This window comes from Acomys minous (assembly GCF_964271855.1).
Source record: "Acomys minous genome assembly, chromosome: 7".
In the NCBI taxonomy this organism is placed as follows: domain Eukaryota; kingdom Metazoa; phylum Chordata; class Mammalia; order Rodentia; family Muridae; genus Acomys; species Acomys minous.
Genome location: NC_140488.1, coordinates 89396982 through 89413135, shown reverse-complemented (window position 1 = coordinate 89413135; position 16154 = coordinate 89396982). Strand labels below are relative to the sequence as shown.

General features: G+C 33.0%; 1 protein-coding gene across 10 annotated transcripts in view; it reads left to right on the top strand.

Annotated features, from left to right (window-relative positions):
• The window catches only part of DMD (dystrophin), a gene marked incomplete at its 3' end in the record, with an annotated part of 2106393 nt that overhangs the window by 759401 nt on the left and 1330838 nt on the right, over positions 1–16154 (top strand). For all 10 annotated transcript variants that reach the window (XM_084788839.1, XM_084788837.1, XM_084788840.1 and 7 more), the window contains 2 exons: positions 172–295; positions 12714–12801. In XM_084788839.1, the coding sequence (XP_084644965.1) occupies positions 172–295; positions 12714–12801 (212 nt within the window). The remainder of the gene's footprint in view (positions 1–171; positions 296–12713; positions 12802–16154) is intronic.

The following is a 16154-nucleotide window of genomic DNA, read 5'->3' as shown; positions in this document are numbered from 1 at the left end:
AAGTTGACTCTAAATTTTGAGTCTATCTAACTAGGGAAATGGTGATACTATTAACAATAATAGTAGCATCAGATGAGAAGGAGTGTGGTAAATGTGAATACATTTCTTTTCTTCCTATACAGAAGAAAGAGATAATAAAGAAATAATGAGCCTTATTTTTTGCTCTCTTAGGTTGGATGTCGATATAACTGAACTTCACAGTTGGATTACTCGTTCAGAAGCTATATTGCAGAGTTCTGATTTTGCAGTCTATCGAAAAGAAGGCAACATCTCAGACTTGAAAGAAAAAGTCAATGTACGTTCTACATTAAATCTTGTTTCTTTCTATTCTGTGTCACACATAAATTCTTTTGTTTAAATATCTGTGTTATGGTCATTATAATGAAAGCAATACACTAAAAAGATGTATAATATTTAAAATAGTTTAGATAGAAAGATGACAAAATATCTACCTAGAAATAATCTTTTCAGGTTCTGCTATGGGCAGGCAGACTTTTATTATTCTTTAACTATTATTTATTTATTTTATTTTTTCATTGGGGGTGAAGGTTTGAGACTGGGTTTCTCTGTGTATCCTTGGCTGTGCTGGACTAGCTTTGAAGGCCAGGCCAGCCTGGAACTCACTGAGATTCATCTGTCTCTGCTTCCCTGAGTGCTGGGATTACAGGCATGCACAACTGCACCCAGCTTATTATTCTTAACTTAAGCAGTACTTATAAGTAAAATGTTAGACAATATGCTCATGTTAACTCCCATTTATAGACTGTTCTAGAACTCAGAAAGATTATATAATCAAATAGTGCTTAATAGAGTAGAGTGCTATAGGCTAATAAAGGACTCTGTTTATGCAGGATCAAAATATTTAATTCAATATCTACCATGAATGATAATATATTTATATTTCCAAGACATTTATATATTGCATCACCTCACCTAAAAGATGCATGTCCTTTTTCAGTATTTAATTTTAGTAATAGATTGTTTGCTTTGTTTACCCTCTTATGAGATTATATGGTTTGACCTTCACAACAGGATTTTTATTGACATAATAAGGAGCTGTTACATCTTCCAGGAAATTATCAGGGCTTTGGTTTCTCAACCTTAATTTCAAAACAGTCATTTTCGCTATGAAGAGACTTACTATAACTCAAAGTAAATTAAAGGAACAGCCACAAAATAATGAATGTGAAATAATTTTAGTTATAAGAATATCACTTACAAATGTTTGCATTAGCACTTCAAGTCATGACCTATAAAAGCTTTTTACATGATTCCAAATATAATACTACCTTACATATAAGCTCATGTTTCCCCATGGACTTAAAATATTGATGAATTACACCCCCTGAAATTTTTTAATAACAGCACATTTTTTTTTGTTTAATGTATATGAGTACTCTGCATGCCAGAAGAGGGTATTAGATCACATTATAGATGGTTGTAAGGCACCATGTGTTTGATGGGAATTGAACTCAGGACCTCTGAAAGAACAAATAGTGAGCTTAACTACTGAGCCATCTTTCCAGCCTCTCAACAGTGTATATTTTATAGGATGTCCAAGGAACAAAGAAAATTTATCATTTTTAGGAATTAAAATTTTTATATTTACAATGTAGTTATTTTAAATTCCATATTAGCGTTGTATTGGATATAATTTTACTAGCATCATAAGAGACTATGGTAAATAGTTTCATAAAATAAGAAGTGTAATTTCATTATTAATGTTATAATGTTGATATTAAATTGAAGAACAACTTAACCAAATTGTCATACTTTAAGTATATGTATTTTAAAATGTTTTTGTTATGATTTTGAAACAATTCTTTTTAAATAAGATTTTTATTTATTCTTTGAATTTTTTTAGTTGTGTAGAGTACATTTCCTCAAGTTCTTGTCATGTCTCCATACTATCATTCTCCCATCTTAATGTCATCTTTTGATTATTATAAATACACCTTAAAGTCCAAATTGTGCTTCTGATTTAGACTTTTTACTAGGCCAATCAATGGAGCATCAGCATTCTACTAATAGCCAGGTTCCTAAAGGAGGATGACTTCTTTCAGCAACTATCAAACGCTGATAGCTGCACTGCTAAGTGTGGGGACTTTGTAGCCCCTTCCCTTATCCATGCTTTATTTTTGAATGGCTTCATCTTATTCTGGTACCCACAGATGCTGTGAATTCATCTGTGTGAAAGCCACATCTGGCCAAGAATCCTACATTTTACAGCTCTCTTTTCCTCACTCATTAGCTCCTAAAATCTTTCTGCTCATACTTCTGAACCTTGTATGAGGGAAGGTTAATATAGATGATTCACAACTAAGTATTTATGGTTACATAAAGTTGACACTTTGAAAACATATACACCTCTGCCTTAACTATTACTTACTACATAAAGAAGTTTCTGTGTCCAAAGTTAGAAGTTTCTGTGTCCCAAGTTGAGAGGAGAATAAATCTATTTTTAACCAGTTATCTGGTCAAAGGTTGGATTTTTTATGTGCTATATGTAATTGAGTGGAATATTCAGCAATAGAGTCTTACTATCTAGTTGTTATGACACAAACAAGATAAATGGCAATAGCATGTGTGGTTTAGATGCCTCTGGACCTCCCTGACCATATATACTCAATAGGAGCTATGTGAGCCTGGAATTGAGAATTGCAGTTAGTAACCATGTGTCTTTTTATAACAGCATTGACCACCCATAAAAGGCACTTTTTTCAAACTCCTTTAAAATATCTCCTATAATATAATAGTATAAAAACTAGAGGATTTCTATAAGATTTCCTCATACATCTTTATTTTAGTTAACCCATTCTGTAATTTCAACTCTCCTCTCTTACCTTGCTCTGATCCAAACTTAAATCTTCAGACTATCCTCACTATTTTTTCATGTAAAATGTGATTACTTTTACTAACCTGGGCTTCAAGACCATGGGGTAAAATTCTGTGAGTTACAAATTATCTTGAAAAGTTACCCTCTAAATTTCAGAGTTCATGTGGTATATTCAACCATGTCTAAATTAGCTTATTAATTGATTGATTTGTATGGTTGTCTATATATCATTTTGTCTGTGTTTTAAAATGGCATTGATCTAATATGAATATGGAGTTCCACAATTTGGGGAATATGAATTCTCTCTGTAGAATAAATTTGTTTGAACTCACAGAGATATGCCTACTTCAGCCTTCTGACTGCTGTGATTAAAGGCATGTGAGATACCACTGCCCTGTTTAGTTTCTTAAGTAACACACTTTTACAAAGTCAGAGCTATATCTTCATGATTATCCATACATCATTAGTAAATTATTCCTCAAAATCTCTTAATTATTTCAAGATTTTATTTTTTCCCAAGATATATATTATTTTACTAATTTGTTCTTGTTACATCTAAATGCTTGTCCCATCCCTTGTATCCTCCCATTCTTCCCTCCCTCCCATTTTCCCCTTATTCCCCTCCCCTATGACTGTTCCTGAGGGGGATTACCTCCCCCTGTATATGCTCATAGGGTATCAAGTCTCTTCTTGGTAACCTGCTGTCCTTCCTCTGAGTGCCACCAGGTCTCCCCATCCAGGGGACATGGTCAAAGGTGAGGCACCAGAGTATGTGAGAAAGTAATATCCCACTCTCCACTCTACTGTGGAGAATGTTCTGACCATTGGCTAGATCTGGGTAGGGGTTTAAGGTTTACCGCCTGTATTGTCCTTGGCTGGTGCCTTAGTTTGAGCGGGACCCCTGTGCCCAAATCTGCCTATCATAATGTTCTACTTGTAGGCTTCTAGGACCCTCTGGATCCTTCTACTTTGCCATTCTCCCATGCTTCTCTCATCTAGAGTCCCAATAGGATGTCCTCCCTAAAACATTCACATCCACAGTATATGATTGCTTATTAAGTTGATAAAACTACTATCTCTGATAATTTGTATAATGATGCTCATCTTATCTGTGTCTGCATGTCATTTGATAAAGGAAGCTATACATTTCTGAGATAAGGTATCTCTCAGTATAGTCTCAGTATCACTGCAGTGCACATACTAAAAGAACAGCTTTTGTTTAGTTAAATATCCAGATCCACAATTCCCCTTTATCCTGAGATTTTATCAACAGAATCTAAACAACTGTTTTTTTTTGGGGGGGGGGGGAGGTAGTTTGGTTGATTGGTTGGTTGGTTGGTTTTTTTAGGAAGTCATTGAAATACAGCAGAATACTTCTATAATAACATACTCACTGCCTTTGTAGGACCACATTCTATTCATCAATTTATTTTTCATGAAGTTCTCCTCTCCCTTAGCTTACTACTGTGTATTATGCAAATTTATATATTTGGTCACTTGTTCTATTCAATAGTTTGAGAATCATCCTTTATTTTTTGTTCTGGAAGTTTCTATACTCGTTTGCATTCAAGTAGCATCTAAAGGGCTAGAGAATTGACTGAGTATTTAAGAAAATTATTTACTCTTGTAGAGGTCCTGTTACAGTTCCGGGAACCAACATGGTCACTCAAAAACATCCACAATTCTAGTTCAAGTGGACCTGACACCTTCTGATTTCCATAGGCACCAAGCACGCAGGTGGTTCACATATGTGCACCAATGCAAAACCCTCTAACACATAAAATAGAATAAATAAATCCTAGATAATATCTTAGCTACAACTATTCTCTCTTTCTTCTCTCTCTCTCTGTCTTTCTCACACACACATGCATATATATATATATATATGTATGTATATGTATATATATGTATATGTATGTATATACATGAATATCATTCCTCTCATATCTTTTTCCTAAAATCCAGAGCATGTATATTTAATTCGGTATGTTTGACCTAATTTCATGAAGTCAGTGGGAAATATGTAATATCCATAATTATGTATACTGTTTGTTATTTTATATATAAGCTTAAAATTGAACTTAAAAGATAAATGATTAGACAATTTTAATAGAACCTTTGTTTGGAAAATTAAAATATACCTGATTACTGCCCTATCTTACCTTTATTCATTTTCTTTCATTTTCTCCTTATGCCAGGAATAGCACAGAAGTAGGTCATATGGCTGTTTGTCTATGGTTTCTTACTAGATATTTAAACTATAGAGTTTCTCTGTAATCCTTAACGAGCATAAGATTTATACCTAACATGTATCCTTGAGTTCATTTACTGAAAGTGAAAATCAATCTTTTAGCTGCTCCAGATTCGTGTTAGCATTAAATTTCTTTTCAAGTTTTATCTTACTTCTGCTAAACTGGACTTACTATGATTTAAATGTGATATTGATATGTCTCGATTTATAGTCATTTGAAATATACAAGCAACACGGTAGCTAATTTGGCTCGTCTAGTTCTAGTAGGCTTTTGAGTTTTAGATGCTAATATGCTGGGACTTGCTGCCAATTTATTATTATTTTTTACATTGAATAGAGGCAGTTGTAAAAATTCCAACATTAGTAAGATCATACAATCTAATCAGATCTTAGTTAAGGGAACTACATACTACCCTAAGCAATCAGGTATCAAGCAATCAGGTATCCCTCCTCTTCATAGATATTCCTTAAAAAACAGATTTAATCACCCTAGATTTTTCGCTAGAATTTGAAAATTAAGAAATTTAATATAAATTACTCTTAAACCTTGTGTCATCAATTAAAACGAAACAACGTCAACTCATTGATTCTCTAGCTGCAAATTAATACGCACCTTAATGCTCTTGGCAGATGCGCTCATTCTATGTAACTTACCATGTCTCTCTTGAAATATAAAAGGCACCTTAATATAGTTAATTTGCTGGTCTATATCTAATGGTCTTAGGTGCTTTCAAGATGCCTAGAGGGATGTGTTCCTATTTTAATTGCTCAAAAAGATTTAAAGCCATTATAATATTCCTTTAAATCTTGTTTTATAGAAGTCATAGAGTGGAGCTTATTTCTCATTTTATTTACTCTGTGCTGGTTTGTTTATCTTTGGATTTCCTAAAGCCAAGAAAGAAATTGGTACTTATCCCAATAAGTAATATATAAAATAATTATTTTTAAAGCTACATTTGTTATTTAAATACAGATATATGAAGGATGCCACAACTTCTGAATAAACATTTGAATAAATAAATTATCACTCTTTCAATGTATAAAATTTTATTATGGAATGTTAGTGAATAGAAAATTAATTGCTACTAAAGACAAGATAGGGCCATTGGGAATCTAAAACTAACTTTCATTATTACAGAAGATACATTGAAAAGACAAAGATTTATTTGAATGTCAATGAATGAGGAGAAATAATTGTCAGTTTAAAGTCATTTATCAAACAGTTCACTCCATTTGTTATTTTTTGAAATTATTTTACTCTTGTGTTTTTTATAATGTGCAATCATCTTTCATTTTGCACACTGAATCATACAATTTAGAATTATAATTTCCTGGTGATCTATTAAGAACACTTATGCTCCTGTATTTTATATTCTATTTCTGGTGGAATGGCTATCACAGCCTTTTGGTGTTCTATAGTTTTGACTTGAATTTGTATCTATTATAGTAAATAATTTAGAATCTATTTTAAATGTGGAAAAATATTAACCAAAACATCTGCTATTCTATGGGTAAATAGATGCTTAAAAACTACTCTACTGCAATATAAAAGTGAATTTGATATTAAAATACTTATATGTTTATACACACAAAAATAATACATATGATAAGTAGCATATATAAATGTAGAACTATTTTACAGAGAAGTATAGCTAGAGAAATAGTGAATGTGGATAGATATGTTTTCAGAAACAATCTGTCTGAAATTGTATAGTTATCATATTTGACTTAAGAAAAGAATCACATTTAGTAAGTAACTAATTTTAATTTTCTAGAAAATATCTATATGTATTTTACTGTATATTAAATGTATATAGTATTACTCTAGAGATTGGTGATAACTGGTGCAAGAAGACAGATGAGAATACTTGGAATCACATAGTCCACAACTCATCAAGGGATATACACATGTATAAAATACATGATGTTGGTGATAAATGTCATAGACAAAACTAGAGAAGAAATGAGTGAGAGATAGGTAGTCAACTTGTACGTGTGTGTGCATGAGTGCATGTGTGCATGTGTGTGTCTGTGTGTGTATGGTTGTGTATCTATGCCAAGCAGGGAAAATGATTCAGTGCATATCTCTGAAATAAGAACCTGTCTATTCTATCTGGAAACAAGAACACATGTGTCTGGAGAAAAATAATCAAAGACTTTAGTTACAGGAAACAAATTCTAAAATTTAAAGGAGTTAGGACTAGAAATAGGAATTGAGAATTTACTGAGCTTGGTCCTTGATGTGACTTGCTTTTTTTAGCTACCTTGAGAACATATATGTAGGCATATATGGCTACATATTTTACAATACTAGAGATGAAACTCTGGCATTGCATTTTACCAATAAACTGTGTTTCTTACCTTTAATACTGTATTTCAAAACATACACCTTTAGCATGAATGTTTTTACTATTATAGTAATTATGAAATATTAATAATAATGTTATACAATTATAATAATAATTTTATTATTATTTCATCTGCATATGTTTAGATATTAAAGCCAAAAGGAATGGGGTGTGTGTGTGTTGTGCATGCACACACTCATGTGTATTTGTGCTAATAAGGATTATTTGTGTTGAAAGGGATTGAGCCCATGGCCTAACTCTTGCTTAGCAAATATTCTTACAATTTGTCCTGATCCCAAACCATTAAGATGCTTTGATTTCTTTGTGGGGAAAAAAGGACTAAAGAAGTATTTTTAGCTGATATCTTTTTTTGAAATTTGGCCTGATTAAGTTCAGTTAAATTAAATAAAGTGATATTTGGAAGCTATAGCTCAAGGAGGTGAAATGGAACCAGGAAATAACACCAGGTAAAGGTGCTCTTGAAGTTTGGGTGATGTTATGCACGCTACTATTCCACAAAAAATAAAAATAAAAAATTATTTTTTTGAAGAATACAGAATTCCATGGATTAATTTAAGATTGTAAGTAAACTGAGTACTGAAAGTCAGCTATGGTCTACAATTACTGAGTAGGCATTGCTGACCTCGATAGTGGCAATTTGGTTAAGACTGAATAAGGCAATAGATTACTTTGGATTTGCTCTTGGTTTAGTTTATTTACGTTTTAGACCATTTTAAACTCCATAATATAAACAAATGGAAGATCAACATGTTCCTTCTCAAAACCAATTCCAGGATATTGTTTGTGGTTGATATGATTTTGTTCATAATGCATGCATCTCTGAGGAAATGGAAAGTGGTAAAATATTAGATATTACTGACCCCAAATACCTTAAAAGAAATGCCCATATATTTAAGGATATATGCATATTCATTCATTTCACTGATGGACAGTAAAATCTATTTAGACTTTTTTGTTTTCTTTGATTTTTTTTATTTTCTCATACAATCTATATTGATCATGGTTTTCTTCTCTCTCAACTTTCAATGTGGATATTGCTCACATAGGCTCAGATCTTGTGTCAATTTTCTTCTGTTTTAAGATGATTGAGATAATCCTAAATTAAAATGAGGAAAATATTGCATTTATTTATTCTTAATGTCTTACCAAGATTAATAATTATTATTGTCCTATTTTCTATTTTAAAAAGTATTGTTTGGTCTTATAAGAAGTCTTTTTTTTCTTTCTTCTAAAAAGGGATTTATTTGTATATTAGTTCTCTATCTGCATGTACACCTGCCTGCAAGAAGAAAGCATCAGATCCCAGTATAGATGGTTGTGAGCCACTATGTGGTTGCTGGGAATTGATCTCAGGACCTCTGGGAGAATAAACAGTGATTTTAACTGCTGAGCCACCTCTCTTGTTCTTTACAATTGTTAGGTAATAGAGGCAACTTTGTAGCTCAGAAATTTTGAATTATTTTATTGAGATATTTTAAGAATCCAGTATACAGCAGACATAATTCTAAAAGTTTGAGCAAATAATACTCAAAAATAAAAACTGGAAAAGCAAACAACATCTAAACATACAAATAAAAATAAATAACAATGAATACTTACTTATAACCATTTTTTCTTACTATCTTTACCACCTATTTGTTGCACTTTGTTTATTAGTGATCAAACATCCACAACTGTCTGTGAAATTTAAAGTTTTGTAGACTGTTTATTGTCTAGTTATGATCTTTGTGTTTAAATTTCTCTTTATTCAATATTCCCTTTTATGTGCTTTGACCTAACAATGCCCATGTGAACTCAAAATTGACAAGTTTATATATAGTGCTAACATTGTTTTTGTAAGGCCTCTATACCTATATACTCATAAGTTGTTCCTTGGCCATATAGTGTGCATCTTACAAATGGTCCAGCAATTGAACTATCAGATGTTTGTTACCAGTGCCAGTGCCATGCATGTTTTTAACATCTTAGTGCCCATGCTGAATGAACAACATAGGTTAACCTTTACGATGAGTTATGTTCTAGTATACTCAAGCTTATTGGGTGAATTTTCAGTGATATATTCCTAGAAGAAAATTGTGTTTGAGAGAGTGCTGAACTTGTTTCTTTTCTTTTATTTTGTTTTTCAAGAAGGATTTCTCTGTGTAACAGCCCTGGCTGTCTTGGACTCACTTTGTAGACCAGACTGGCCTCAAACTCACATAGATCTACCTGCCCCTGTCTCCCTGAATGCTGGGATTACACTCTTGCTTGGCTTGAGAGTGTTACACTTGTAAACAGAAGAAATGGTTTCTTCTTTTAGACCTACACATTTTCAAAGTCTGTTCCTATTGATTTGTCACTTAGTGTTATTGTTTAACTTGTATAAAATTGGATACAATAATGCTACTTTCTACTACCTCATAAATGTTGTGAAGTGAGTTAGAAACAACATGTATAAAATATAATTTTTAGGCAGTATAAGGGTTTTTGAAATGACAATACTAATACTTTCAAATGTTTCCCAAACTAGTTTGTGTCTTACCTTTTTCCCATGTCAAAACTGAACAGTAACAATTTTTATCCTATAGGTATTTGTTTTGTTGTGGTTATCAAAATAGTTTAATTACTGATATTACTCCTGAAATTGTCTATTGTAAGTTTACTTCTCTAAATATCATTGCTAATGGACAATTTTATTAGACACTTTGAATAAAGAGACTATCATAATGGCATTTGGGAGGATATTATACATATAGTACTTATTTGTGAAGTCTAGGTGGTAGTCTAATGATTTATATAATTTTTGTAAGAAAAGTAAAATATCAATTTCATCAAATAAGAAATGACTGTGATAATAAAACTTAAAATTTATTTATGTGTGCATGTGTGATTCTCTCTCTTTCCTTCTCTCTGAGTGTGTTTATGTATATATGAGTGGACATAAGAGGACACATAAGTGGATGCCAGAGTAGGACTTTGGTGACATTTATTCTCCACAATTTTCCTTCAGTGCTATGATCTTACAGGGAATATAGAGCTTGAATTTTCTTACCTAGGCTAAAAGCCAACAAGTGCTAACAATCCTCCCATCTCTTCTAGAACTTTGGTTATAGATTTCCCCAGGGAAGCCATATTTCATAGGTAGATGCTGAGATCCAAACTGTGGTCCTTATACTTTTAGGAGGAGCTCTCTTAATCATGAAGAAAAGCACCCCATCCCCATAACTAAAACTTTAAAAAAAAAGAGCATCAGTTTAGTGTTTACTATCTTTGTTTATTTTACTCTACTCAAACCAGGATTTTTAATTTATTATATACCTGTGTGTACGTGTGTCTGTGTGTCTATGTGTGTGTGTGTGTTTGAAACATGGTTTTCTGTGTAGCCTTGCCTGTCCAGGAATCATTTTGTAGGACCTTGCTGGTCTCAAACTCACGAAGATCCACCTGTCTCTGCCTTCCCAAGTGCTAGGATTAAAGGCCAGAGCCACATTGCCCGGCTTTTATTTTATAATTCTATATATGGAAATTCAAACAAGAATAACTCATAACCACCTGTTGCTCTTGGTAGTTAATAATAAGCAATTACTTAGAATTATTTCCTTCCTTGTGTGCTTAGAGTGTACTATGGATAATTATTTTAGGTGAAAAGCAAAATGAGTTATTGGAATCATATGTCAATAATCTGCTAATCACATAGAATTTGTAACACAAAAATTTAACAGTCAAGGAAAGGGGAATTCTAGAACTTTACCTTTGATCTTAATCTTATAGAAATACTGGTGTAACTTTTATTTTCATGAACTTCTCAGCTCAGTTAGAACTCTTCACGTTTGTCCAATTTTCTCTTTATGAAATTGAATTTTGAAATGTCCTAGAGCTTTTCCTGTTAAATGGAATGGGATTCTGGGAACACAATGTATATGTTGGGAAAATTTTAAATGAAATCCAAAATATTAAAACATGTCTTTTCACTTTCATATCTTTGCACCAAGGATAAACACAGAATTTCTCTTTGCTATCTTTTTCAGCATAGTATAATATGTATGTTTTCCATCTAGGCTGGAGATACTTCAAATAATGCCAGGGAACCCATTTGTTTACTTTTCTTTTGTAGTGAATTTTAATAATACATTGTAGGATGAGTGATTTGTTATAAAAAAATCTGTCAAAGATATTTATTTCTCTCTATTTCTGATGTTACACTATTATCTGTATACATTTATATCTTCTGCCTTCACTTGCTTTCACCATGAAGACATTGGAGCAACCTGTTAAAATTAGAGATAATACTGGCCACATGCAAAATATTAATATAAATTACTTTACATCAACGATTACATTAAATTAAGAATAATTTCTGTGTAACTGGAAACCTTTCACCTATTTGTTCTCATGTATAGCTATTTGCAAACATGTTCTAAAAAGCATTATTTAATGTCCAAGTTATATGACATGCTAACTGTATTCTAATATTGATTCAAGGAATGCTTCTTTAAAATCAAATAGATGAAAAATAAGTTTTGATTTGAAAAATAAATCTAGACTAACTGAATCTAATGTGGAATATTTTTCTGGTAACTGTTAATAACAGAAGTGTTACTTATTTTATTAATTGCAGTATAGTAAATCTAATATAGTTAACTTATTTATAGCTTTCTTTCTCTGGTAATGAGTATGTTGAAGATAAAGATATCATGTGTAGCTATAGTCACATTAAAAATCAGTTATAATTATTTATCATTTTGCGTGTCTATCTATAAGCATATGAGTATACTATATCATATGTATGGCAGTCACAGAACACCCTTCAGGAAGCAACTTGTAGGAATTCTACCTTGTAGGTTCAGGGGATTGAACTCAGGTTTTTAGGGTAGCAGTGATCAGTTTTACTTGATGAATTATCTTGTTTTCCTAGATGACATATTTTAACAGCAATGGTAATGTATAGCTTTAATTCCTTGTATTTAAAGTGTTTATGTTTACATAGCTATTAGTAAGATAATTGGCAGGTGATATTTTGTTACATTGAAGTATTTAATATTTATTGTTATAAGATTAATTCTACTTAGGAATTCTGAACTAACAGTTCAGAAGGTTCTTAGAATTTGAAAATGGAAAAACTTTGAAAACTATATTGCTGAGAAACAATCTTTAAATTTTCCATGATGAAGTATAAAATAAAGTATCATATGGCTTGAAAACCCAGGTTGCAGTTATAATTACTGTGAAGTTTCAGAATCTTTGTACTGAAATACTCACCTTTGCTATCATGCTGCAGGCCATAACACGAGAAAAAGCCGAGAAGCAGAGAAAACTGCAAGATGCCAGCAGATCAGCTCAGGCCCTGGTGGAACAGATGGCAAATGGTAATTACATGAAGTTGATTTAAATAATCTTCTTAGGGATTTGAAAAGCCCATAGGTTCATATTTATCAGCTGAATTATAGCAGAAAAGCGCTTCCTAGATACAAGTTTAAATTAACAGGAGTTTGTATTTTTATTATTATTTTTCTTTCATGCCAAACAAATTATTGGGGGAAATTCAGCTTGAGTTGATTGGTCAAAACTGAGATAGTAGAATATTTTATAAGTCAAATGGAAAGAGATAAATTTTCATCAAATTCTGGTAAAATTTATTTAAGTAAATGTAAAAAAGCAGAGCTTTTGTGAAGTAATTACTCATGGAAACAATTGAATAATACTAAGTAAAGGCAATAATAATTTTCTTTATATATATATATTAGTTTGTTCATGTTACATCTCAATTGTTATGTCATCCCTTGTATCCTCCCATTTCTCCCTCCCTCCTGCTTTCCTCCTACTCTACTTCCCTATGACTGTGATTGAGGGGGACTTCCTCCCCCTGTATATACTCATTGGGTATCAAGTCTCTTCTTGGTAGTCTGCTATCCTTCCTCTGAGTGCCATCAGGCTTCCCCATCCAGAGGACTTGCTCAAATATGGAGCACCAGAGTTCGTGTGAATTTCAGTCCCCACTCTACACTCAACTGTGGAGAATGTCCAGTCCATTGGCTAGATCTGGGTAGGGGTTAGAAGTTTACTGCACATATTGTCCTCAGCTGGTGCCTTACTTTGAGAAGGACCCCTGGGCCCAGATCCACCAATCATAATGTCCTTCTTATAGGTTTCTAGGACCCCCTGGATCCTTCTATTTCCCCATTCTCCCATGTTTCTCTCACCTAGAGTCCTAATAGAATGTCCTCCCTCTGTCCTACTTTCCTGGTAAGTGAAGACTTTCATGGGACATGCCCCTTTGGCTAGTGTCCAGTTTTAACAGAGTATATGCCATTTGACTCTTCTGCTTCTGGGTTAACTCACTCATTATGATCATGTCTAGTTCAATCCATTTGTCCACAAATTTCAGAAATGCCTTGTTTTTAATAGCTGAGTAGTATTCCATAGTGCAAATGTACCACAGTTTCTTTATTCATTCTTCTACTGAGAGACACTTAGGCTGTTTCCATGTTCTGGCTATTAGGAATAAGGCTGCTATAAACATGGTTGAGCATACAACCTTATGTGCTGGAGCATCTTATGAGTATATTCCAATGAGTGGAATAGCTGGCTCTTGAGGAAGCCCTGTAACAAGAATAAATTAATAAAAAAAATATGTGTAGAAGCCAGAAAAAAAAACAGATAGATTTTCAAAGTGGTTGTACTAGTTTGCACTCCTACCAGCAATGAAGGAATGTTACTTTCTCCACATCTTCACCACCACGTGCCGTTGCTTGAATTTTTTATCTTAGCCATTCTGATGGGTGTAAAATGGAACCACAGAGTCATTTTGATTTGAATTTCTCTGATGACTAAAGATGTTGAGCATTTCTTTAAGTGTTTCTCAGCCATTCGATATTTCTCTGTTGAGAATTCCCTGTGTAGTTCTGAGCCCCATTTCTCTATTGGGTTATTTTGTTTGCTGGTGTTTAATTTCTTAAGTTCTTTATATATTTTGGATATTAGGCCTTTGTCAGATGTAGGGTTGGTGAAGATCTTTTCCCAGTCTGTAGGCTGCCACTTTGTTCTATACATAGTGTCTTCTGCCTTACAGAAGCTTCTCAGCCTCATGGGGTCCCATTTATTTATTTTTGACTGTAAGGCCTGGGCTGTTAGCATTCTGTTCAGGAAGTTGTCTCCTGTGTCAATGTTTTCCAGGCTCTTCCCCACTTTTTCTTCTAACCGATTTAGTGTCTCTGGTTTTATGTTGAGGTCTTTGATCCATTTGTACTTGAGGACATGGAGACAAATATGGGTCTAATTTTATTTTTTTACATGTAGACATCCAGTTAGACCAGCACCATTTGATGAAGATGCTATCATTTTTCCATTGAATATCTTTGGATTCTTTGTCAAAAATCAAGTGACCATGTGTGTGTGTGTTCATTTCTGGGCCTTCTATTCAATTGCACTGATCAACCAGCCTATTGCTATTCGAGTAGCATGTTGTTTTCATTACTGTTGATTTATAGTACAGCTTGAAATCAGGTGTGAAATCAGGTACAAGATTATTTTAGCTATTCTTGGTTTTTTGTTTTTCCATATAAAGTTGAGAATTGAACTTTCAATGTCTTTTTAAAAACTGTGTAGGTATTTTAATAGGGATTTCATTGAATCTGTAAACTGCTTTTGGAAAGATGGCCTTTTTTACCATGTTATTTCTCCCTATCCACAAACAAGGGAGATCATTCCATCTTCTCATGCCACCTACAATCTCTTTCTTCATAGTTTTGAAATTATTTCAAACAAGTCCTTCACTTGTTTGTTTAGAGTAACTCCTCAATATTTTATATTGCTTGTGGCTAAAGTGAAGGGTGTAATTTTCCTAATTTGTTCCTCTGCATGACTGTCATTTGTATATAGGAAGGCTACTGACTTTTGGAGTTAATTTTGTGTCTAGCCAATTTGCTGAAGGTGTTTATCAGCTATAGGAATTCTCTGGTGGAATTTGGGGGGTCACTTATGTATACTATCATATCATCTGCAAATAGGGATTATTTGATTTCCTACTTTCCCATTTGATCCGCTTGATCTCCTTTTGTTGTCTTATTCCTCTGGCTAGAATTTCCAGTACTATATTGAAGAGATATGGAGAGAGTGGGCAGCCTTGCCTTGTTCCCAATTTTAGAGGAATTTCCTTGAGTATCTCTCAGTGTAATTTGATTTTGGCTATTGGCTTGCTGTATATAGCCTTTATTAAGTTGGGGTACGTGCCTTGTATACCTGATCTCTCCAAAATTTTAAACATGAATGAGTGTTGGATTTTATCAAATGCTTTCTCTGCATCCAAGGAGATGATCATGTGTTTTTTTTTTTTTTTTTTTTACTTTCAGTTTGTTTATATGGTGGATTACTTTGATGGATTTCCATATATTAAACCATCCCTGCATGCCTGGAATGAAGCCTACATGGTCATGGTGAATGATATCTTTTATGTGTTCTTGTATTCATTTTGCGAATATTTTATTGAGTATTTTTGCATCAATATTCATAAGAGAAATTGGTCTGAAATTCTTTTTCTTTGTTGAGTCTTTGTGAGGTTTAGGTATTAATGTAACTATGGCTTCATAGAATGAATTTGGTAATGTTCCATCCATTTCTATCTTTTGGAGTAGCTTGAAGAGTATCGATATTAGCTCATCCTTCAAAGTCTGGTAGAATTCTGCACTGAAACCATCTGGCCCTGGGCTTTTTTTGGTTGGGA